General features: G+C 38.4%; 1 protein-coding gene across 1 annotated transcript; it reads right to left on the bottom strand.

Annotated features, from left to right (window-relative positions):
- Positions 1–11,226: 11,226 nt before the first annotated feature.
- LOC127449526 (angio-associated migratory cell protein-like) lies at positions 11,227–15,572 on the bottom strand. Its single transcript, XM_051713013.1, has 11 exons — positions 15,256–15,572; positions 15,018–15,134; positions 14,823–14,942; positions 14,601–14,740; positions 14,383–14,527; positions 14,225–14,308; positions 13,980–14,095; positions 13,344–13,438; positions 13,160–13,250; positions 12,736–12,890; positions 11,227–12,048 (listed from the first exon to the last, which is right to left on the bottom strand). Exons 1-11 carry the CDS (start codon positions 15,344–15,346, stop codon positions 11,973–11,975), a joined length of 1,230 nt encoding a protein of 409 aa, XP_051568973.1. The 5' UTR covers positions 15,347–15,572; the 3' UTR covers positions 11,227–11,972.
- Positions 15,573–27,175: the final 11,603 nt, after the last annotated feature.

The raw sequence follows: 27,175 nt of genomic DNA, 5'->3' as shown, positions 1-27,175 counted from the left end.
AAGAAACAAACATTTCTCAGGTGTTGTAAAACAATCAACAATTGCTCACAGTAAAAATTAAAATGTTGCTGCACAATCATGAATTAAAGAACTCCCTATGAAATCATGAATTAGAACAAAATGCTTGCAGTGAAACAAATCTAGAACAAACTTTCTGCAAAATAATTAACATGGCTGCAAAATCATGATTGGGAACAAAACCTTCCTGCAAAATCAGGAATTAAAGAGCTCACAATGAAATAATGAATTGAAACACAAGCTTGCTGCAAAATCATAGTTTTGAACAAGAGCCATGATTTAGAAAACACAAATTTGCTGAAATCAAGAATTGGAACAAGGGCTCGCAATGAAATGAAGAATTAGAACCCAAAAGCTTGCTGCAATTTCAGGAATCTAAACAAGACCTCGCAGTAAAATAAATTAAAACGCAGCTCAAGAATTAGAACAAGAGCTTGCAGCTAAACCATGAATTACAACAAAAAAGCTCAGTGAAATATGATTTAGATCACAAAAGCTTGTTGCAAAACTATTTAGAACAAAAGCTAAAGAAATAAAATACAATTGAATAGAAATAAATTAACATTTGAAATTCAGTTTAACGTGTTGAAACCTTCCTTTCAACACTGAGCTCAATGACTCACTAAATATGAATGAAGTGTGACCACAAAATGAAGCAACTTAAAACCATCATGAGGGACCACAGTGAAAACTGATATTAGAAGAGCAAAAACAGATGGCATGTTTTACATGTTAACAAAACACTCAGTTTTCCAGAGATGGATTAAAATTGCATTTTAACCAAAATGTCTGTCACACACTGACACATTGATAACCCTTGAGAGTGAATCCTCAGCAGTTTAAAAAAAAAAAATGCAAAGGTTTATCGTTTGGGTTTTTCCAAGTACATTTTTGAACTCTGGCAAAATGACAGTGAAAAGAGTGATTATAAAAATTACAAACACTTCATTCAAACACCACTGTAAAACATCACATAAATCCACATAATAGGATATTGTGGTCCCCATAGTAATTCTTGAGAAACAACATGGAGCCAGAGGGCTGCATATGAAGGAAAATGCTGCAAAACTCAAGAGCATGTAAAATACTTGAAGTATTTGCACTCACAGACCATGTATGAAAATATATAAAGCCTACATACACAGTGCCTTGGAAAAGTATTCAGACTCAAACCAATTTTCCCACTTTACTGAAAAAGTCTATTGAACTTTTTTCTGTGCAATACATTCTGAAAACATTTAATCTTAAAACCAAATGTCAACTTAAAATAATTGTTAATTTTAATAACCTAAAATGGTTTGGAAAAATAATTAAACCTCTGTTTTGGAAGCTCAATTTTTACACAGCTGAAAAAAAATGCCCTTATGGCAACACAGTCACCCAATAATTGGCTTCAACCTGCAAGACTTTAAACAAGCATTTTTCTCTGAAAATAAAATACAACTCTGGATACGGATTATTGGTCAGTGCAGATCTGAAGGACAGTGACAAAGAGCAATGTACAGCAGGAGAAAGCGTACTTAAACTGCATCAGTTTGGGAAAAGTGTATAACAAATACATAAAAAGTCAGCACTGTTGTATCAATTATCCATGAGTGGAAGCACAAATCACACAACCCAGACAGTGCAGAGACCAAAGGTCATCCCTCAAAACTCAAGAGACTAAGCCATTTGTGAAGGAAGCCAAGAAGAGGCCATCAATCTCTTTAGAAGAGTCTGGAGTAAATGTGCATTAGAACTCAGCATCAAACAGTCCTCAAAACCAGCCACACTGTCACCAACTGCCACAAATATTTCTCAAATCGAAAAGCAATTACAGTGCATCCGGAAAGTATTCACAGCGCTTCACTTTTTCCACATTTTGTTGTTACAGCCTTATTCCAAAATGGATTAAATTCAATATTTTCCTCAATTCTACAAACAGTACCACATAATGACAACATGAAAGAAGTTTTTGAAATCTTTGCAAATTTATAAAAAATAAATAAATAAATAAATAAATAAATAAATAAATAAAACACAAGTATTCACAGCCTTTGCCATGACACTCAAAATTGAGCTCAGGTGCATCCTGTTTCCACTGATCATCCTTGAGATCCAACTTGATTGGAGTCCACCTGTGGTAAATTCAGTTGATTGGACATGATTTGGAAAGGCACACACCTGTCTATATAAGGTCCCACAGTTAACAGTGAATGTCAGAGCACAAACCAAGCCATAAGTCCAAGGAATTGTCTGTAGACCTCTGAGACAGGATTGTATTGAGGCACAGATCTGGGGAAAGGTACAGAAAATTTTCTGCAGCATTGAAGGTCCCAATGAGCACAGTGGCCTCCATCGTCCATAAATGGAAGTTTGGAACCACTAGGACTCTTCCTAGAGCTGGCCGACCGGCCATATTGAGCGATCGGGGGAGAAGGACCTTAGTCAGGGAGGTGACCGATGGTCACTCTGACAGAGCTCCAGCGTCTCTGTGGAGAGAGGAGAACCTTCCAGAAGAACAACCATCTCTGCAGCACTCCACCAATCAGGCCTGTATGGTAGAGTGGCCAGACAGAAGCCACTCCTCAGTAAAAGGCACATGACAGCCCACCTGGAGTTTGCCAAAAGGCACCTGAAGGACTCTCAGACCATGAGAAACAAAGATTGAACTCTTTGGCCTGAATGGCAAGCCTCATGTCTGGAGGAAACCAAGCACCGCTCATCACCTGGCCAATACCATCCCTACAGTGAAGCATGGTGGTGGCAGCATCATGCTGTGGGGATGTTTTTCAGTGGCAGGAACTGGGAGACTAGTCAGGATCAAAGGAAAGATGAATGCAACAATGTACAGAGACATCCTTGATGAAAACCTGCTCCAGAGCACTCTGGACCTCAGACTGGGGTGAAGGATCATCTTCCAACAAGACAATGACCCTAAGCACACAGCCAAGATAACAAAGGAGTGGCTATGGGACAACTCTGTGAATGTCCTTGAGTGGCCCAGCCAGAGCCCAGACTTGAACCCGATTGAACATCTCTGGAGAGATCTGAAAATGGCTGTGTAACGACGCTCCCCATCCAACCTGATGGAGCTTGAGAGGTCCTGCAAAGAAGAATCGGAAAAACTGCCCAAAAATAGGTGTGCCAAGCTTGTAGCATCATACTCAAAAAGACTTGAGGCTGTAATTGGTGCCAAAGGAGCTTCAACAAAGTATTGAGCAAAGGCTGTGAATATTTATGTACATGTGAAAAATTCTCTATTTTTTTTTTTTTTTTTAATTTGCAAAGATTTCAAACAAACTTCTTTCACGTTGTCATTATGGGGTATTGTTTGTAGAATTGAGGAAAATAATTAAATCCATTTTGGAATAAGGCTGTAACATAAAATGTGGAAAAAGTGAAGCGCCATGAATACTTTCCGGATGCACTGTATGAAGTCAGTAACTTATTTGTATAGCACTTTTCACAACACTCATCGTTTCAAAGCAGTTTTGCAGAAAATTAAGCTGTAATAGAAAACTGCTGTAATGTCTGTAATTTCCCAAAATCCTCATTGAGAAGTTTAAATGAAAACGTGTTAAAATTTTGAAGTAATTATAAACATGAAGTAAAGAGATTTTAGAAAATAAATTATTACACTGATACGTATTATTTTTTTGGACTCACCCACCATTGCTTTCAACTCTCACGCTGCTATTTCAAATGATCACACCCAAACAGCCTGCAGGTGTGATTCCAGCTCTTATAAATGTAGCTATGACAGAGCAGGGCTGCAATTGGCCAGGCTGATAGGAGCAATGAAGTCTTGACCAATCACAAAAGCTGAAACAAATTGATGATTTTCCAATACAGAAGAAGATGCTGACCAAACAAAATGTACGTTTGAAATTTTAAACCTGAACAGTGATGCAATGACGTCACACAACAGTGCCAGTGTTGTTTTTCGCTTTTCAGGTGGCACGAAAAATAAACAGATATAAATTATAGATTGACTATTGAAAATGATTAATGAATTTAGAAAATAACTATCATTAATTCCCTCTACTGTTTAAAGTGCACGTGATTATGCTCACAAAAAAAGGGAATTTATGCTTTTATTTTTTATCAACCCTAACCCTAATCCCAATACAAAAATTAAACCCATGCATTCTGCGTTCCATTCAATGTGGGATGTAGGAAATCCCAACTTGATATCTCCGACCATAAAGGCATTCCATTACACGATGCTCGGAAGATGATGTTTTAACAAACAAAACTACAATGCTCCCTAGCAAGTGTTCGATTGTCACCCTGTCTCATAGAAACCAAACTCATACATGATGCTGCATTGCTAGCATTTGTTGTACAGGTGTGCGATTAGAAAAAGACAGTATAATTTGCCATATTTTGAACACCGTTCTCTGCAAACATTTGCTAAACGTTTTTTTATTATCATGTAGCCTAATGTAGAAACTTTGACTCATATTATTTATTAAAACTGAATGTTTTTTGTTTTTTTGCAACCCTTTTCTCCCCAATTTGGAATGCCCCATTCCCGATGCACTCTAAGTCCTTGTGGTGGCATAGTGATTCGCTTCAATCCGGGTGGCGGAGGAACTCAGTTACCTCCGCATCTGAGACGTCAATCCGTGCATCTTATCACGTAGCTTGTTGCGTGCATTACTGTGGAGACGTAGCGTGTGTGGAGGCCCATGCTATTCTCCGTGGCATCCACACACAACTCACCACACGCCCCACCGAGAATGAGAACCACACATTATAGCGAACATGAGGAGGTTACCCCATGTGACTCTACCCTCCCTAGCAACTGGGCCAATTTGGTTGCTTAGGAGACCTGGCTAGAGTCACTCAGCATGCCCTGGATTCAAACTCGTGACTAAAGGGGTGGTAGTCAACATCAATACTCGCTGAGCTACCCAGGCCCCCCTCAATAAAAGTGAATGTTTATAATTTACTTTGTACATCTCCTTTGTACATAATTTACTTTGTACATGTTTGATTGACGTCATGCACCCATATCTCAGTGAAATTGGAGTTTAAAATTTTTGCACACATTAACAAGTTGGAAGTCTGACTTAAACTGCATCTTATTGCACTTCTCTCATGACATGACTGTCAGACTACCTGAATCACTGTACTGCTCACAGTACACAACAAGGTTTCTTTTCTTATCTATCATCTTGTTTTCGTAGAAGTGCATATACTCCCTTTGCAATTTTGCACATTTCTGTATTATCTACCCACATTTTTTTGCTGCTACTTTATTCATAAAATATTGTTCTTAATTTCTTGTCAGTTCTACCTGGCTGCTACCCCAATAACTGCTATGTCCATATATAGTATAAGCTTATCTGCTGAATACTATGTCATAGTATGTTATGTTTACATTCACAGCTTTTTCTATTATATTGTAATATCTTTTTGCACTACCTGTTTCATCTGACACTTTCACACTAGAACTGTGTACTGATCAGTGCTGCACTGTCTCTTACTGTGCCTATTGTCTGGTTTCAGCAATTATTGTTCCGTCTTGTACTGTTTGCACATGTTTGCACATGCCCTTTATGTAGAAATGTGGAGGTCTTTTAGTTCTGTGTAGTCTCATGTAGTTCTGTGTTTTTTATGTTGTTTCATGTTGTTTTTATGTAGCACCATGGTCCTGGAAGAACGTTGTTTTGTTTCACTGTGTACTGTACTAGCTGTATATGGTTGAAATGACAATAAAAGCCACTTGACTTGACTTGATTTACTACACAACAGAATGCAGGGAATTTTTTTTTTTTTAGATTAACCCTTTTTATTGATTCCCACAAATGAAACTGAAAAACAAAACATATATGTACAGAATCAGCTTTTAACCCCCATTATTCCCTTTCCCCCTCACAATCCCCAACCCCACCCTGACCCCCAACAAACATCCTTGTGGTCAAAGCTAAGAACACACACAAAGAAACAAAAAAAACTATGTATATATATATATATATATGAATAATAATAATAATAATCACACACATTTAAAACTATAAATCCCTCTCCACTGCCCCACCCTGAGAGCCTTCCAAAAAGGTAAAATAGCTGCCCCACTTCCTATTAAATACACCCAGGTTGCCTAGCCTTCTATCTGACATTTCTTCAAATGCCGCCACCCTGCCCATCTCCGTGCACCACTTCCAAAATGAGGCCGCTCCAGCCGACCTCCATCCCCCAAGAATAATCTGTCTGCCGATCATAACACTGTCTAGAATCCAATTTCTTAGGTATTTATCACCTATATTAATGACCACCCCATCGCCTAAAATACAAAGTCTGGGGAAAAATGAAATCTGAGTACCCAATATGTCACATTTAATACTCTGAACCCTCAACAAAAATTATTGGATCTTACCACACCACAAAAAACATGGGTTGTGTCCCCATCTTATGATTGGCATCGCCAGCAGGTGGGTGTGTCTTTAAGACCAAGTCTATACAATCTAGAGGGGGTCCAATAGAATCTATGTAAAATCTTAAATTGCATCAGACGCACCCTGGAATCTCTAGATGTAGACTTGACTTTTTTAGAATCCTAGCACACACTCCCTCCTCCAATACCAACTTTAAATCTTTCTCCCATTATCTCTTGAGAGAAGTTGAAGCTCCGTTCCCCAGACTCTGAATTAACAGGGAGTAATACACTGATGCCTCATGACCTTTTCCAAAACAGTAATCACCACTTCTAGAGTATCTGCCACTTTAGGGGGGTGTATGCTACTCCCAAAAATAGTACAGAGCAGGTGGCACAGTTGTAAATACCTAAAGAATTGAGACCTGGGAATCCCAAAATTTTTGAACCATATTTTCAAAGGATCTCAACACTCCACTCTCATATAGGTCACCGAGTGTATTAACCTCCCTCACAATCCAATCTGTCCAGCAAAAAAGGAGACTTATCAGTACATAATTTTGGGTTCAGCCATATGCTCGAAGCAACATTTAAATAAATGTCTGAATTAAACATTCTGGACACTTTTGTCCACACTAAATGCATGTGCAAGATAATGGGATGTGTCTTTACTTTTCCGGGCAGCTTGGTAGAAAGACTTTGCAATGAAAAGTTAGGGGCGAGGACCTCCTCTTCGATAAAGAGCCAGGGAGGGGCTCTCTCAGATGGAAGTGATCGATGTGCCACATGTCTGAGACCAAATGCATAATAGCAAAACAAAATCTTGGGGAGACCTAACCCAACTTTGTCAACTGGCCTATGTAACTTACTGGAATGCAACCGAGGGCGTTTACCATTCCAAATAAAGAATTTAGCTATGCTATCAAATTGTTTAAATTAAAAGAGGGGAACTTCAACGGGGAGAGACTGTAGTAGGTACTTAAATTTTGGAATACAATTCATTTTTATAACATTAACCTTCCAAGTCACAGATAAATGTATTGAAGCCCACCTGTCCACATCACTCGAAAACCTTTTTATTAAAGGGTCCAAATTAACTCTAACTAAATCACTCAAATTTGATGGAAATAAAATGGACAAATATTTAATGCCCTGCTTGGGCCACTGGAAGGTGCATGGTTGAAAAGCCGTTATAGGGCAGTATGCTGTCAGATCCAAAGCTTCGGATTTAGACCAATTAACTCTGTATCCTGAGAACTTAGAAAAGGAATTAATAATTCTGTGGAGGCAAGGCATAGATCTAGTAGGGTCAGAGATGAATAATAAAACATCATCTGCATAAAGCAAAAGCTTATGCGCAACACCTCCTGTCATCATCCCTGGAAAATCATCCTCCTTTCTTATCGCGGCTGCTAATGGTTCCAGGGCAAGACAGAACAATAATGGGGAAAGAGAGCAACCCTGCCGGGTGCCCCTATCCAGAGTAAAGTAATGATACTGATAAACTTTTATAAAAAGGACCTTTCCGCCATCATTTACTCACCCTCAAAATAAGTATTTCTTTTTTAATCTGCGAAGCACAAGATTGAGTAACGAGAGGATCGTGGCTGTCCAAGCTCTGAAAGCACATAAAAGTGCCATTAAAGTCATCCATAACACTTGTGCCTTAGATTTCAATTCTTCTGAAGCCATATGATAGTGTTGTGTGAGGAACAGACCGCAATTTAAGTGTTAATTCACCTCGTCACTCATTTGAATCTGGTGCGCACGCAAGAATGACCTTGTTTACATGAGCGCACCTGACATCAATGCTTTGGGCTGTCTAGAGCTGCGCACGCAGGATGCGCTGTGGTGCCAGGCGCGAGTTTAAACAAGACAGGAGAAAAGACAGATGAAAATAAATTGCGCACATCAGTTCTTATGTATTTTCACTATTTTTGTTGAATGTGTGAAAGTGAATGAAATTTGCAGACGGGTCAATCTTCCACACCCCCTTGCAATACCTCCATAACCCCCCTAAGGGGCGTGCACCACACTCTGAGAACCACTGCTCCAGACAGAACTGGTGTAACGGAGTCAGGTTTGTAGGCCTCCTTGCTCGCACACGCTTTTTCAGTTCTGCCCACAATAATCGGATTGAGGTCAGGGCTTTGTGATGGCCACTCCAATACCTTGACTTTGTTGTCCTTAAGCCATTTTGCCACAACTTTGGAGGTATGCTTGGGGTCATTGTCCATTTGGAAGACCCATTTGTGACCGATCTTTAACTTCCTGGCTGATGTCATGAGATGTTGCTTCAATATATCCACATAATTTTCCTTCCTCATCATGCCATCTATTTTGTGAAGTGCACCAGTCCCTCCTGCAACAAAGCACCCCCAGAACATGATGCTGCCACCCCCATGCTTCACGGTTGGGATGGTGTTCTTCGGCTTGCAAGCCTCACCCTTTTTCCTCAAAACATAACGATGGTCATTATGGCCAAACAGTTCAGTTTTTGTTTCATCAGACCAGAGGACATTTCTCCAAAAAGTAAGATCTTTGTCCCCGTGTGCACTTGCAAACTGTAGTCTGGCTTTATTATGGCAGTTTTGGAGCAGTGGCTACTTCCTTGCTGAGCAGCCTTTCAGGTTATGTTGATATAGGACTCATTTTACTGTGGATATAGATACTTGTCTACCTGTTTCCTCCAGCATCTTCACAAGGTCCTTTGCTGTTGTTCTGGGATTGATTTGCACTTTTTGCACCAAACTACGTTTATCTTTAGGAGACAGAATGTGTCTCCTTCCTGAGCGGTATGATGGCTGTGTGGTCCCATGGTGTTTATACTTGCGTACTATTGTTTGTACAGATGAACGTGGTACCTTCAGGCATTTAGAAATTGCTCCCAAGGATGAACCAGACTTGTGGAGGTCCACAATTTTATTTATTTTTTCTGAGGTCTTGGATGATTTCTTTTGATTTTCCCATGATGTCAAGCAAAGAGGCACTGAGTTTGAAGGTAGGCATTAAAATACATCCACAGGTACACCTCCAATTCAGTACACCTCCAATCAGAAGCTAATTGGCTAATTGTCAAATGGCTTGACTTCATTTTCTGGGATTTTCCAAGCTGCTTAAAGGCACAGTTAACTGACTTCAATGACTTCAACCTAAGTGTATGTAAACATCTGACTTATACACTGGCGGCCAAAAGTTTGGAATAATGTACAGATTTTGCTGTTTCGGAAGGAAATTGGTACTTTAATTCATCAAAGTGTCATTCAACTGATCACAAAGTATAGTCAGGACATTACTGATGTAAAAAAACAACACCATCACAATTTGAAAAAAGTCATTTTTGATCAAATCTAGACAGCAGCCATCACTCCAACACCTTATCCTTGAGTAATCATGATAAATTGATCATTTGGTACTAGAAAACCACTTGCCATTATATCAAACACAGCTGAAAGATATTTGGTTCATTAAATGAAGCTTAATATTGTTTTTGTGTTTATGAGTTGCCACAGTATGCAATAGACTGGCATGTCTTGAGGTCAATATTAGGTCAAAAATTTCAAAAAAGAAACAGATTTCTCTAGAAACTCATCAATCATTGTTTTGAGGAATGAAGGCTATACAATGCTTGAAATTGCCAAAAAACTGAAGATTTCATACAAAAGTGTACACTACAGTCTTCAAAGACAAAGGACAACTGGCTCTAACAAGGACAGAAAGAGATGTGGAAGACCAGATGTACAACTAAACAAGAGGATAAGTACATCAGAGTCTCTAGTTTGAGAAATAGACGCCTCACATGTCCTCAGCTGACAGCTTCATTGAATTCTACCCGCTCAACACCAGTTTCATGTACAACAGTAAAGAGAAGACTCAGGGGTGCAGGCCTTATGGGAAGAATTGCAAAGAAAAAGCCACTTTTGAAACAGAAAAACAAAAAGAAAAGGTTAGAGTGGGTAAAGAAACACAGACATTGGACAACAGATAATTGGAAAAGAGTGTTATGGATCTTAACCCCATTGAGCTTTTGTGGGATCAGCTAGACTGTAAGGTGCGTGAGAAGTGCCCGACAAGACAGTCACATCTATGGCAAGTGCTACAGGAAGTGTGGGGTGAAATGTCACCTGAGTATCTGGACAAACTGACAGCTAGAATAACAAGGATCTGCAAAGCTGTCATTGCTGCATGTGGAGGATTTTTTGATGAGAACACTTAAGTAGTTTAAGAAGTTCTGAATTTTTTTTCAAATTGTAATAGTAATTGTTCACGTTATTAATGTCCTGACTATACATTGTGATCAGTTGAATGCCACTTTGGTGAATAAAAGTACCAATTTCTTTCCATAAGAGCAAAATCTGTACATTATTCCAAACTTCTGGCCGCCAGTGGATATTTGTATATAAAAATACATATATTAGTTCTAGAGGTTGCGTGGAAACCCTTTATATGTTATTGTGTATCCACCGGTGCCGGCACAGTTAAATCCTCTGAAATGAGTTATCTACTCTGCATCTGTTGTTATATCTCTGACCGTAATAGTTTTTTTTTTAAACTTTAGCAATTTGCTCTTCTCTAAAGGTAATTTTAAGATAATTGACTATGGACATTGTATAACTTTCCTGAGGTAAATGTAGGCAACCGTTAGGTCAAAGTTCATTGACTTTGTCTTCTCTCTGTTGAAAAACTGATTTGTCGATTACATTAGATGATCATTCAGCCATTGGCATTGTATCTTTCAACATCCCCTCTGATGTTTATTCATGCGTTTCTTTTCTTGCTGTAATTTGAAGGCTGCTGATTGGAGGAGACTCAATGCAGCGCTTCTGTCTGAATGGAAACACCACATTAAAGAGAATAAAAACATTTCATTTGAGTTTCATGTTAACATTGACATCATTTGAAAATGGAGACTTTGTTTAATCAAAAAACTCTAGAAAACAAAACAGTCAAATCTTTTTTTTGACAAATCAAATTTTTCAAAAAATGGTGCACTGTGACCTACGACTCATTTTGATTTCATTTTTTATGCACACATAAGAACACTTTTACGCAATTAGTGAAAGAGACGCAGTGTTTCAACATGACATTAATCTACAACAGAATTTATGGCCATCAAAAGCATAACATCATACAATGGTCTTGTCAGTCAAGTGTATGCTGCCGATTTTGTGTCACCGCTGATGATTTACTGTAAGGAAAGAATGAGAAAAGCTGCTTAGAGTTTCTCCTCAAACAAACACAAGACAACACAAACACACAAAGCAAACAGTTCTTCAACAACAGAAGATCTTTAATCTGTCTGGTCAGTTCAACAGTCTGGACACTGAACCTACGAATAAATCCAGTGTTTACTGTAAAGAAAAATGATTAATCACTTGAACAACGTGTTTTTAAAATAGAATATCACATATATCATATGTGTCCCAATTCTACCTGCATGGAGCTTAATGAAGATAAAACAATAATAAGTTTGTCAAGAGTCACACAGTCATTGATGTTAAAAGTGTCAAAGATTGGAAAAGTTGGCCTTATGGAGTTGAAATGTGACTGAAGTCTAATTGGTTTCAGGACGCAGGAGAAGCAGGTCTCTCTATCGGTCGGGTCTCTGCAGACAGAACACTTTGGCTTTATGGTCCCCTCCAGCGGTCACGGCGACTGATGCATCTCTGTGACATGACAGAACAAACACAATAACTACACTGGAACAAAATACCACCTGATGAACGACGAATGATGTGAAAATTTATATTTCCTCGTGTTAGAGGAATGACATATCAAGGTACACAAGCGTGTGCTCAGACTAATGCTGTTAATCGATTATAATAATAGCAATTATAATTTCATGTTTAAGACACATTTTTAATAAAAACTCCAAAACAGATTCGGAGTTTAAAACTATCCAAGGTGTCAGGATAATGAAAATTGTTTTTCAGAGGACTAGAAATAGAAATTATTTCAGATTTGCTTGTATTTCAGTGTTTGCATTTAAACAAATATTGAAACTTTGTTTTCTGTGCGAGTGACACGAGTAAACAGCACTGTTGCATCAGGTGTCTTTACACGCACATACTGTGTGTAATCAAATGTATAACTGAACGAAAGTGACTCAGATCAAATTTGTAAAAAGTCAACAAGTTGTTGCGGTTCACTGTCGTTCAGAAAATAGATCTGTCACATGGGGATTTAAGCCACATTCAGCTGCAGTGTGAAAACATCCAGTGAAGCACCATGAACTAATCAACACTATTAACTAGCACTACTAAACACAATAATTACACATATAATGGAAACATTCATTTTACATCATGCAGTGTCTCTGAGTTTAATTATCATTAACTCTCAATTTAACAGACCTGTTGAGCACAAAGTCCAGAATCTCAGCACCGTGACCGCGGTATTCTGACATCATGTGACCCGATCGAGCGTCCCACAGAGTGACGACACCAGCGAGATTACAGGTGCTGACGACTGCAGACGCTTCCTCCCACTGCATGTGCACAATACCAACCTAACACACACACAGAGAAAAGTGTGAGCTAAAAGTGTGAGACACAGTGAGTCAAGGGTGAAAGAAAAGTGTTTTTGTCGAGCACAATAATAAAGATGTTTGTGCATATTAATGAATTCATGCAGTCCGTCAGTTTGTTTTTCTTTATTATACAGGATAATGTAGAGAGAGACGGTAATGGGACATGAACCAAACAGGACTCAAAGTCGGTCCCCATGAGCACAACAGCTCCTTATATGTGACTGACACTCTGTAACTTCAGTTCTTACCTCATGTTTACAGCGGTGTCTGACGCTCTGAGAGTTCATGTCATAAATTGCCAGAGTGCCGTCCAGATACGCAACAGCAATTAGAGGCAACCTGAAACATACAGCAAACCAACACTACACCCAAACACCTACTAAACACTTATATCTTGATCAATTATAAAACATTGTACTTTATTTTACTCACACATTGCAAAAGCCCACAGATTCTACTGAGTTAGGATTTTGCTCCTCCATAGAGTCTTTGACTTCACTGTTTTCAGTGGAAAATGAGCATAACACCTGAAAAGATCACATGAGAAGCTCTATTATATTTAATGTTTTCTTGAATACTACTCAAATGAGACTCAAACCTCAGATTACACTATTCTACAATATCAAATGTCGAGATATTCCTCCATATACTCCATAACACTGCTGGACACTCTAGATCAGCGGTTCTCAACTTTTGCTTCGAGACCCAGATTGTGTATTTAATGTTTCCTGGGTCGCATTTTCTTTCATCACGCATAGTTTTGTTCATGGTTTTCATGTATAAAGTAGGCTGCAAGAAACGATTATTTTGATAATCTTTGATTATTTCTTCAGTTAATCATATAAATAAATGTTATTTACTGTATTTTATTAATTTACTAAAACACATAAATGAAAGAAATTATGTTTCAAACAAATGCACGTTTCAGATGAGAAGATATTCAAACACGATATTTTCAGTCAAGAAATATCTTGCCCGTGACTCAATCTGAACAGACCTGCAAGATATGAGAAACACTTCCCTTAAATCACCATCACAAAAGCCTCGCTGCAGACACACGCCACTCACCTTCCCTGTGGATGAGTTGATGAGTTTAGCTTGACCATCCACTGACCCAGTCAGAACCAGTGATCCGTCTTTATTACACGCCATCGATGTGAGTGCCCCCTGATGACCATCATGACCTAAACCACACACACATTCAGCCTAAACTTCAAACACCAGCACAAATATCACACAAATACCTGTGCAGGACTTTAAAGCACACAGAGTCAAGTGAGCTTTAAAGTGAGTGAAACACGAATATAAACTACCTTTGATGACATAAATGGCATTTCCTTGTTTAAGGTCCCACAGACGTAAAGTTCCATCTTCATAGCCTACAATCGCTTTCTTTCCTGTACAAATAACAGACACTTAAAACACAGAACAACAGAAGATTCAACAAATCCAGTATTTCTGTAAGTCTCACCATCAGAGAGAATCTTTCCGCTGGTCGCCTGACAGTTGGGCCCTTGAAATGTCTTACAGTCTCCGCTTGGAATCTTCCACATCCACAGATTTCCATCGGCTGTACCAGCCAGTAAGACCGGAGCACACGGGTGCCACTCCAACCACTGCGAAATAAAACATACATTAAACCCTGATGAAGAGTGAACGCCGAGAGCCGTCTACATGTTTCAGACTTACTTCCAGATCTCCGACTTCAAACGACCAGATTTCCGTCTTGTTTTCCACTTTCCAGACTTTAATGAGTCCGCTCATATCTCCAGATGCCACCAGCTTCGAGTCGCAGCTGAACTCAACACACGTGACTGAATCTTTATGACCTGAATCAGGAAACAGATGTTGTTGATCAGAGTGTGAATGTAATAAACTGATTGTGCACATGTTTAATGTGATTTTACACACCGGTGCATTCAAACAGCAGGTCACCATCACTCACGCTCCACACAAACGCTCGGTCATCTTCTCCTCCAGTTACTGCAAGACTGTTAGTCACTGGATCCAAACGAACACAAAACACTGAACCTGCAAAGATAATAATGATCCATAAGGTCTCGGGTAAATCAATACTTGCACACAGATGTTTGAGTGTGTTTTCACCAGTGTGTTTGGAGAAAGTGAGTTCACTGTCGTCTTGTTCTGATTCCATCTCATCTTCAGTCTCCCATCCTTTATCTTCAGCAACATCCACATCCTCCAATTCATCAGCAAGATCATCTGAACACACACAGTAAATATCAATGTAAACATCCATAACTGTGATTAAAAGAGCACATTTACAGCAGTTTACAAACACGTCATCTGTATGTATGAAGCATTAATACTGAAAAACACTCACCTGCGGTCTGTTCTGTGTCATTCAGATCAATTACCTCGATTATTTCTTCATCCTCGTGCAACTGAAGCGAATCTTCTTCAGAATTCTCCATGACTTTATTAATTTATCAATAAATGTCACAGTCCGCTGCTGTTTTGAACTGTAAACACGAGCTGTGTTCTCTGTACTGCCAATTTTAACGTGTTTTAAGTTCCTGTACTACAGTAAAGTCGGTGAAATTCAGTGTTTGCTGAAGAATAAATCAGCTGTCACGCGTGTCATGTTTTTCACGTGTTCATTTCTCTTCTTCTGTGTGTTTACTGGCGGTTCATGTCGCCACCTACAGCGCGTGTGACGAGATGAACTCTAAGAATAAAAGATTTCATATTTCTATGTTTAAGACCATTATTTCTAAAGAATCTCAGTATTGCTTTTACTATTTCACCAGTTCCTGATCTAAAATTTAAAATATTGCATAAAGTATATTCTATACTTCCTGAAGCTTGTAGTTATTCATTTCTGTCCCTCGACGGGCTGTTAAAGGCGGAAGTTCCTCTCTGTGACGTCAGATGTCGCCAAACACACTGTCGGCGTGTCCTCTCGTTCTGTGATTGTGTAAACAATTTTTAGGATTTGTATTAGTTAACAAAACAATCAAACCAAAAAAAAAAAAAATGCGTTAACACATTTTTTTTAGTTTTTATGCTCTGAGATGTGGTCATCATTATTTAGTTTTGGGTAAATTGTGTGTGTGTGTGGTTGTGAGTGTGTGTGTGTGTGTGTGTGTGTGTGTGTGTGTGTGTGTGTGTGTGAGTGTGTGTGTCTGTGTGAGTGTGTGTGTGTGCGTGTGTGTGTGTTGTGTGTGTGTGTCTGTGCGTGTGTGTGTGTGTGCGTGTGTGGTGTGTGTGTGTGTGCGTCTGTGCGTGTGTGTGTGAGTGTGTGTGTGTGTGTGTGTGTGTGTGTGTGTGTCTGTGTGCTGTGTGCGTGTGTGTGTGAGTGTGTGTGTGTGTGTGTGTGTGTGAGTGTGTGGTGTGTGTGTTGTGTGCGTGTGTGTGCGTGTGTGTGTGTGTGCGTGTGTGTGTGTGTGAGTGTGTGTGTGTGTGAGTGTGTGTGTGTGTGTGTGTGTGTGTGTGTGTGTGTGTGTGTGTGTGTGTGTGTGTGTGTGTGTGTGTGTGTGTGTGTGTGCGTGTGTGAGTGTGTGTGTGTGTGAGTGTGAGTGTGTGTTCATCAATAAATATCTATTGCTTTGTTCATTACATCATTGTAACAGTAGAATGAAATCTGTTGGCAGGTTTTGTGCATTATAAAAACTATTGAAATTATAACAACACTGTCTTGTTAATATATACTAGGCCAGGGGATTTTAAACCTTTTGATGTGAAGGACCCCCCAAATATGATGATTTTCAGGCACTGTATAAAGACTAATTTATACTGTACGAAAATGTGTGTGATATTATATGATATGTTTGGAAAAGTAAATAATTGATGTTTATATTGTCAGTGTACTAAAGCCAAAATATATTTTGTAAATATTGTCTGGAAAATATTAAATTTGTATTAACATATATAATACTAAATTAATTTTTATTATCTGGCTATACGATGTATACCGTATATACAGTATAGTCACACTATTAACAGTATATAATTTTTCTACACACTATTAATGTAAGATGTATTTACATCTCTTTTCACAATAAATATTTCAAAAGCAGCATTAAACAAAATATTGCCTCATGAAGTCTAACCAGTCTTTAGAAAATAAAATGAAATAAAAATGAAATTGTCAAAATGTCAAATATGTGTACAGTAAATGTGAACTTTTTTACCTTTTATTTTAGGTCCACTTCTTTTCTTTGTCTGTGGACCTCCTCGCACCCCCGAACCTCAGATTGAAACCCCTGGACTACATGACTTAATGAGCTAACATTTGTAATACAATTTGAAAACTGTTTCTCACCTTAGCATATATAACCCATCGTTTTATTTTTATTATTTGTATAGTGTTTCTCACAATAAGCTACGTATTGTCCAAAGCAGTCTTTAAAGTTTCTAAATAAATGTGACGAGAACACAAAACTTAATTCCCTTGATGTGTCTTGTACAGCAGTTTATTCATGAACTTAACTTGTAATCAACTTTCAACACTGCAAAAACTGTAAATATTTCCACAAAGCAAATTGAATGTTAGAAATGACTGACTTTCATATTGAGGTTTAGACCCTTTTGAACTGTCCAAGAGCAACAGAACAAACAATATAAACAGTGCAACATTTTAAAGATACTCTGGCCTTCATATTCATGAAAACAGACCATTTAGCTGGAATGTGTTTGTACATAACCAGCGTCATAATGGTCTCTGTTCAGTGACAACAAAATATCATTTTTAATTCACTTCTAAATTAAAGAGTTACAGAAATATACATTAGATTATTTTACAGTAATTTATCATCAGAGCAAACAGCTGTTGATACTTTAAAGATACAGTTAGTTATTTATTCTGAAATGTTTATAGGTGAGCTCATATGCTCTTAATAATATATTTCTTGGTCATAGGATGGACTACACTTGCTTAAAATGGAATACAATGACAATAATTAATGCCAACTAAATCCTTCATCAACCAAATAACAAAGGACACTAGATATATGTGCACTTCCATAGTTCATTCATGATGGACCCTTTGCTTAAACATCTACTCAGTTTTCTCACATAAAACACGACTTGCATTACACTTTTTGATATTAACAATTTTTATTGATTCCATTCAACAAATTAAATAAACATCGCAGAAAATGCGGAATCAAATTATGTACAATTAAGCCCTTCCCCCCGAAAACCCCCACCCAACACAAACACTCACCCCAGTGGTCATAAATATAAAATATATATATATATATATATATATATATATATATATATATATATATATATATGTATATATATATTAAAAAAAAAAACACAAAACACGCACATACAAAAAATTAATAAATAAATAAAAAGCATATTTTCAAAAAACAATCAAATTGCACACAATATTTAAAACTAGAGATCCCTCTCCACTACCCCTCCCCAAAAGCCTTCCAAAAAGGCCAAATATCTGCCCCATTTCCTATCAAATAACCCCAGATTTCTCAGCCTTCTATACATCCCTTCCTCAAAGGCCGCCACCCTCCCCATCTCTGAGCACCACTCATGAAATGAGGGCACTCCAACCAACCTCCAACCCCTTAAAATAACCTGTCTGGCGATCAAGACGCTCGTTAGGACCCAACTCTTTATGTGACGATTCTCAACATCGATGACAACCCCATCGCCCAAAATATAGAGTCTGGGGCAAAGTGAAAGCCGAGTGCCCAATACATCACATATAAGACTCTGAACTTTCAACCAGAACTCCTGGATCTCAACACACCCCCAAAAGACATGAGTTATGTCTCCAACCTCTGATTGACATCACCAGCAGGTGGGTGTGTCTTTAAGACCAAGCCTATACCATCTAGAGTAATTGTAAAATCTATGTAAAATCTTAAATTGCACAAGGCGAACCCTTGCATCTCTAGATGCAGACTTGACATTTTTTAGGATCCTTGCCCACACCCCCTCTTCCAATGTCAAGTTTAGATCTTTCTCCCATAATTTTTTGAGAGAATTCAAAGTTCCATCCCCCAGACTTTGAATTAGCAGGAAGTAATACGCTGATGCCTCATGACCCTTCCCAAAAGCAGCAATCACCACTCCCAGAGTATCTGCCGCACTGGAGGGGTGCGTGCCACTCCCAAAAATAGTGCAGAGTAGGTGGCGCAGCTGTAAATACTTATAAAATTGAGATCTGGGAATCCCAAAATATTGAACCAAATTTTCAAAAGGTCTCAATACTGCACCCCCATATAGGTCACTGAGTGCATTAACCCCCCTCACAATCCACTCTGACCAACAGAAAGGGGACTTATTAATGCATAGTTTAGGGTTCAGCCATATGCTCGAGGCTACGTTTAAATAAATGTCAGAATTAAACACTCTGGACACTTTTGTCCATATCGAGTTCAAATGCAAAATAACGGGGTGTGACTTAACCTCTCCGGCTAGTTTAATCGAAAGGCTTTGCAGTGGCGAGATAGGTGCAAGAACTTCCTTTTCAATACAAAACCAGGGAGGGGCTCTCTCAGGTGGAAGTGACCAATGAGCCAAATGTCTGAGACCGAATGAATAATAATAAAACAAAATCTTGGGGAGGCCTAGTCCACCTTTGTCAATCGGCCTATGTAACTTATTGAAATTTAACCTGGGATGCTTACCATTCCAAATAAAGGACTTCGCTATGCTATCAAATTGCTTGAAATAAGAGAGGGGGACATCTACAGGGAGGGACTGTAGCAGGTAGTTGAATTTTGGAATACAATTCATTTTAATAACATTAACCTTCCCAATCATCGATAAATGTAATGAAGCCCACCTGCCCACATCACTCGAAAACCTTTTTATTAAGGGATCAAAATTAACTCTGACTAAATCAGACAAATTTCCTGGGAATAAAATTCCCAAATACTTAATTCCCTGTTTGGGCCACTGGAAGGCCGTTACTGGACAGTACGCTGTCAAAGCCAAATATTCGGATTTAGACCAATTGACTTTGTATCCTGAGAACTTGTAAAAGGAATGAACAATTCTGTGGAGGCTAGGCATAGACCTAGTGGGGTCGGAGATGTATAATAAAATATCATCTGCGTAAAGCAAAAGTTTATGCCCTACACCTCCCGCCACCACCCCTGGAAAATCATCCTCCTTTCTTATTGCGGCTGCTAATGATTTCAGGGCAAGACAGTACAATAATGGGGAAAGAGGGCAATCTTGCTGGGTGCCCCTATCCAGAGTAAAATAATCTGAAATTAATCCATTTGTTTGTACCGCTGCTACCGGGTGTCTATTAAGTAACTTAATCCATACAATTAAAGTGTTCCCGAACCTGTACATTTCCAAAATCCTAAAAAGATAATCTCATTCTACCATATCAAACGCCTTTTCGGCATCAAGTGAGATGGCAGCGACCGGAGACTGATCATTCGCCACTGATCACATGATATTGATGAAACGCCTGATGTTATCAGAAGAGCTACGACCCCGAATAAACCCCACCTGATCTATATGTATAAGTGGTGTCATAACTTGATTTAATCGATTAGCCAGAATTTTGGAGAACATTTTTACATCTAACTGGATCAGGGAAATTGGACAGTAACTTTTACACTCGCTTGGATCTTTGTCCTATTTAAAATCAGACTGATCTGGGCTTGTGTCATGGTTGGCGGAAGCTTTCCATTCTTTAATGATTACGTATAAACTTCTAACAAAAGTGGAGCCAGTTCTGTAGCATAGGATCTAAAAAACTCAGAGGAAAAACCATCAGGTCCCGGAGCTTTGCCTGTAGGCAAGGCTTTAATTACCTCGTCAAGCTCCTCCAAGGTTATCTCAGAATCAAGAGAATTTTTTTGCTCAGTCATCGAGTTCTAATGGTTCCACAAAGTTTCTAATATTTTCATCAGTAGACGAAGATGTGGAACTATAAAGATCAAGATAGAATTCTTTAAAGGCATTATTAATATCAATGGCTGAGGTAAATATTTCACCACCAGCAGATTTCACTGAGGGAATGGTAGAAAAAGACTCTCTCTGCTTTATATATCTAGCCAAAAGCTTCCCTGCTTTGTCCCCCGACTCAAAGTATGACTGTCTTGCCCTGAATAGCCAAAACTCCACCTTCCGCGACAAAATAACATTATATCTGTATTTCAGTCGGGTCAATTCTCTGAGGCCATCAGATGACATTCGGCGTTTCAGCTCTGCCTTGGCACTTTTAATATTCCCTTCCAACTCCACAAGTTCTCGTGCTTTGGATTTTTTGATGAATGAGGCATACTGTATGATCCGGCCCCTAAGAACCGCCTTAAGTGCCTCCCAAGCCACGCCCACAGAGGATACTGAGGACCAGTTGGTCTCCATATAAACATTGATTTCAGTCTTTAACATTTGTTGGAAATCAGGATTTTGCAAAAGGGACACATTAAGGCGCCAACTATATGATTTCTTTTTCTCTATATGTGGCATCACCTCTAAACTCACCAGGACGTGATCTGAGACTAAAATGTTTCCAATTGAACAATAAACAACAGATGAAATGAGGGACTTAGATATATATATTAAAAAAAAAATCTATTCTAGAATAAATCTTATGGACTGATGAAAACATTTTTATAGTCTCTACCAGATGGGTTCAAAAGTCTCCAAATATCTGTAAGACTAAGATTTTTACACATCCTGTGAAGTGTCAATTTTGTTCTAGGGGGTTTACACACATTTGCTTCACTATGATCGAGGACTGAGTCCATCAAAAGATTAAAGTCTCCTCCCAATATTATATCATGAGGGGTGCCAGCGGTTTGCAACATCCCTTCAAGATCTATAAAAAAGCCCTGATCATCAGCGTTAGGTGCGAAAATATTATCCAAATTCAGACTTTGCCCCTGAATTTCTGCTAAAACAACGACTCTTCCTAATTTATCTTTACTCTGTTTGAGACATTTGAATTGTAGATATTTACTTATCAATATAATGACTCCCCTGCTCTCACTTGAGCCAACACTAAAAAAAAAATATCCACCCCATATCTTCCCAAATTATTCAGCTTCCTGCGGGGAAAGATGCATTTATTGAAGAAACACTATATCATATTTCTTACGTTTAAGAAAAATAATAACCTTCCTTTTTATGGGGTGCCCCAACCCATTTACATTCCATGTGGAGAGAGATAGTACACTCATATTAACATTCAACATTTAGATATAGTAGAAAAAATAAATTGTGTGTCAAAAACAAAATTATACAGACCACATTCCCCATTATTGAAACAATCAAACCCCGAACTTCCCCCCGAACAAAACAAACAGAAAAAAGAAAAACGTGCTAACGAATTAACCCCGCGCACGAAAGCGCCAACAGGCGACAATCCCTCTAAACTCAAAAGGTCCATGAACGCACACGAGCCCCCACGACAACTTTGCCATCGGATTGCTCAATTTTGCCTCACAAATTTGTGAGGCAAAATTACATAACAGAAAATACTTTGTAAAATAAACCCCAGCCAATAGGAAGAATGAACACAAAGAAAGTGTAAATTCATTCACAGAACTGTCTCAAAGGTGTGATCTTCCACAAAACAAATTCCAGCTGATATAAAACCATTCAGATTCCTCGGACAGACAAACTAATTTTCAGTGAGCCAGCTGTTATGAGTTCAACGGATGACGTAATCAATCCAATGTCTCGTAAAAATACTCAACAAAACAAACTACAGCCAGCAGGAGGAATAAGCATGAAGAACGAACAGATGAATCAACAACTGTTCTAAAGGAGTGTTATTCAATAGAACAAGCTCCAGCCGCTAGGCGGAACCAATACAAAAAGAAACAAAACCAGCATCTCGGTTCCCCGGATGGTCGAGTCAATTCACTCGGAGGCCGCATAAAAGTACATAAAATGACTTACACAATCCGTCAGCTTTATAAAAGACATCCTTTGTGTGAGCATGTAGATATTTTGCGGTCATCCGTAGTGTCCACTCTCAGTCTGTCCGGGAACTTCAATGCAAAAATAATCTTTCATCAATGCAAAAGTTTCTTTAAGGAAAAGTGTTATTCACAAAACAAACTCCAGCCGCTAGGCGGAGCCAATGCAAAAAGAAAAAAGAAATCAAAATGACGCCCAGCTTCCTCAAATGCCAGTACAGCGAGTCGACCCACTCACATGAGAAACATCCAATGGTTTACTCAGACATTGATGCTATAAAAGACATTGCCTGATTTGGACATGTAAATACTTTGTGACCGTCCTTCGTTTCTGTTCTCAGTTTGGCAGGAAACATCAGAGCAAACGAGATCTTTTTCTGATGTAAGAGTTTCTTACATTCCTTGAACCGATCGTGTTTCTCTCTTGTCGAGTTTGCAAAGTCCGGGAACAAGAAAATATTATGGTTCTTCCAAGAAAGATTCCCTTTGCTCCTCGCCTGGCGCAACACAAGATCTTTATCGGATGATCTCAGAAATCTGGCCAGAATCGGTCGGGGCCTTTCTCCCTCAGCAGATCTGTGAGCTCGCTCGATTTCCAGCTTGTGGCCTGTTATATCGAGCAGACTCGGGAAAAGCTCGTCTAGGAATTTCACCATATCTCTGCCCTCCTCATGCTCAGGAATTCCAACAATTCGAACGTTATACCTGTGGCTTCTATTCTCAAGATCTTCAAGCTTTTCAAGGAGATGTTCCAAATCAACTTTGGTCGTGGGCGGATTAGCGGTTAATTCCAGACAATCGATTCGTCTCTCAACATCAGTCACTCTTGTAACTAGCTCAGAGAATTTTATTTCCATCACCGTAATCGATCGACGTATTACAGCGAGATCCTCCAAGTCAACATCACCGACATGTTGGACAACTGACACTTGATCTCCTCTCCCGCCACGCCATCCAAATCGAGTCTCCGGTCTGTAGGCCTGTCGGGGCTTTCATCCTGAACACGTAAGTGTCTTTTAATGTCTCCAGAGCCCGAGGATTTTGACTTCTTTGCCATGTTTTGCCTCAAAGAGCGAATGTGTAACTGGGTGTATCAAATTTCACCAGATTATAACATGAAAATAATTAAAAATTTAGCAAAGTGCGCAGAGCTTGTCGCTCACACGTCTGCTTCTTGCATGGCGTCACGTGACCTCTAAGACTTGCATTACACTTAAATAACTAATATTGGCATTACATTCATGCTGTAACCAGGTGAGCCTGGTTTCTCCCAAGGTTATTTTTCTCCATCTTTCTGAGTTTTGTGTTCCTTGCCAGTTGCCTTCAGCTTGTTCACTGAGGGTCAAAAGACAAATAATTATATTTTTTTAAGGCATAATTTACAATCACGTTTCTTATAAAACCACACAATGATGACTTTAAAACATCACAGCTTAATATTCTATTAAAGCATGATTTTCTGTAAAGCTGCTTTGAAACGATTTGTGTTGTGAAAAACACTTTACAAATTAAAATGACTTGACTTATGTTTGCTCTTGAATTTAGAGACACAGCTTTATTCTCAGTTACAGCATCATTTTCTGTAAAGCTGCACAGAATCTGTGACCTTTTTGTAAGTATTTTAAATCTGTATCCAATAGACTATCATTATTTATCTCTAGCAGTAGAATGTGATCAGTAATATAATATGGTGAAGTTTCATTTACAATTAATTTCTAATATCAATTACCATGTCAATATTATATCATACACAATACTTCTTAATGCACAATGACAGAGTTAGAAAACTTGTTTTATATATAAGAAAATACTGCTCAGACACATTAAACAAAATGTTCTTTTCATGAAAAATGTAAAAAGCAGCCCAGTAAATTACATGAATATGAAACGCCTCTCACTTACAGGTATTAAATTAGAACTTCGAGACAATTTACGTAACTTATGCTCTGAGCTTCAAATAGAGAAGTGGAAATCCTGTTACTATGGAAACTACGATCCCAACTACATTGTGTGTTATGCTGAACTGAGATGCATGATGATCTGTGGGTGATTCTCATAAACATCACATGACAGCGTACAGATCATTTAACACAGTGTGTATATTTGGGAGGCATTTTCAAAGAGAGCATCATAAGACATGTAATGAAGGATAAACATTTACAGTACATCATATTATTACATTATAAAAATGAGTAATTCAGATACTTTTTTGTATTTCGTCTATTGTCATTTGTATTGAGATCATTTCACTTAATTTTGGAAATATATATTTATAAAGCTATTATCCGAGTGAAGGTCTGATCAGTCTCTGCTAAACATCACATGACCAAAACAACATCAGATGTAAAATTCACACCAATCTGACAAATCCTTTATTGAAGATCTGCAAACTAAGCTGTTAATACTGTATATACACTAAACTCTGTAAAATGTTCATAAGAAATTAAATAAATTCAATCAATATGAATGAATGAATCCCTCAGGATTAAAGCCATTAGATGCTGCACACAATATAGTTGAAATGAAAGCATTTGGTTGTTGGTTTGAGCTGAAGTGTGATATTTGCTCAGTGCAAAGCATATAAATCCAGACTCATGCTTAATATGGGTGTCTAAGATCTAGAATCAAATAATACAAATGGAAATAGTGCATTGTTTCATTTGTCTTCCATAAAAAGGTAGTGTACTGACAAGTGAAAATGAAACACAGTGGAACATACTGAGCACTGAACGTCCTTCATGAGTTAAAGGGGATAGTTCACCCAAAAATGAAAATTCTCTCATTATTTATTCACCCACATGATATCCAGATGTGTATGACTTTCTTTCTTCACCAGAATACATTTGAAGTAAAATAGATAAATATCTAAGCTCAGTAGGTCCTAAAAATGCAAGTGAATGATGATCCGACATTTGATGCTCCAAAAATCACAGATAGTCAACATAAACATCATCCATAACTGACTCCAGCGGTTAAATTAATGTCCTCTAAAGTAACACGATAGCATTTATGTATCTATCTAGTACTTTTTAACTATAAATCACCACTTACGGTCAGCAGCAGTATGCATGTGTGATGTAATTGTGTTGGTATGTTCACACGAGAACTGAATCACGTGCGACACACATGGAAGAGCAGCGCTGTTTACAACTGAGTAGGAGGAACGCTGTACAGAAGCTTTGTTGGTTTTGGGTTAGATCTGTATTTACAGTATCTGTTTGTTTACTCACAATGGTGCATTTGTGTGCTTATCCTGGATGTCTCAACCGAGAGGAGAATGTGAGATTATGTCCGTAACATACCAATGCGAATACGTTACATGAGAGACCGCGTGATCTCAGCGCTCTCGTGAAGCTTACCGGAAGCGATGGTTTATAGTTAAAAAGTACTTAACCATGTGCGACCCCATGTCCACATGTGTGGATGTTGTATTTTGACTTTGCTATATGCAGCGCATAATTTAAATGAATTAAAACCAGCTGAATACTGTTCGCAAGACTTTACACTGTCATTTAAGGGTTAAACTTCTGGTGCACCGCGTCACGTGACACAACAGTGTGACGTTGATTTCTGTGAAGCGGAACTCCTACGGGTGTAGCTCCAACTAAAGTGCCTCTGGTAAGAAACCTCATTAAGTTTTTTGATTTAAACCTGTTTGGTTGTAAAGAGTAGAGTCTCTAGTTTCGTTTGATATGCCGCTTTAAAACATCTGTTCATACATGTCAGTGCGCTGATAAACATGATGTCCACATATGTGGAAATTAGCACCGCGTTCCCTCAAAAGTTGAAAAAACATGTTAGTTATTTTGAATAATTTCAACATTAACATATCTGTGGGTCATTTCGCTTCATTTTATTATACATTTTGTTATATTTTATTTTGTTATCACTGTACAATACGGTTCTGTTAACATTAATAAATGCATTGTTATATATTTACTGTACATTAACACACTGAGAATAAATGTTTTAATGCAAAAGCTGGAAAATGTGTCTTTCAGAGGCTTTATATGGAGTTAGGATGAAAATAAGGTGCATTTCAAACTGTTCTGAGACCAGTGCAGACAGACAGCACACTGGAGGTTAAGTCATTCACTAAATAGGGAGCAAGGGAGCATCCTATATCTCTCTATACAGTTAAGTGCATTCACTCCTAAAATCTGATCAAAAGTTCAGTTTCAGGCTGCAGATGATGTTTGGATCACTCAACATGTTTGACAGACATGTGACAATGATAATCAGTACATAGATTCAGAATTTATAATGTATCATTTTATTTTAACATGGTTGACAGTGATTGGATGATGCTGGACATTACTTTGAATCTGAATTAATTATGATAATTTATGATGTAATGTCTGTAACGTCTCAAAAACA

Source organism: Myxocyprinus asiaticus, chromosome 12, assembly GCF_019703515.2.
Source record: "Myxocyprinus asiaticus isolate MX2 ecotype Aquarium Trade chromosome 12, UBuf_Myxa_2, whole genome shotgun sequence".
Classification (NCBI taxonomy): Eukaryota; Metazoa; Chordata; class Actinopteri; order Cypriniformes; family Catostomidae; genus Myxocyprinus; species Myxocyprinus asiaticus.
Note: the sequence above shows the minus strand (reverse complement) of the source record. Positions and strands in the feature narration are given on the sequence as shown.

Bases quoted from the DNA above. Each gene is read 5' to 3' on its own strand.
- LOC127449526 (XM_051713013.1), bottom strand. From the start codon at position 15,346: ATGGAGAATTCTGAAGAAGATTCGCTTCAGTTGCACGAGGATGAAGAA. The intron at 14,943-15,017 runs GTGAAAACACAC...TTATCTTTGCAG, and splicing joins CACTTTCTCCAAACACACTG to GTTCAGTGTTTTGTGTTCGT. The intron at 14,528-14,600 runs GTAAGTCTGAAA...TTTATTTCGCAG, and splicing joins TTGAAGTCGGAGATCTGGAA to TGGTTGGAGTGGCACCCGTG.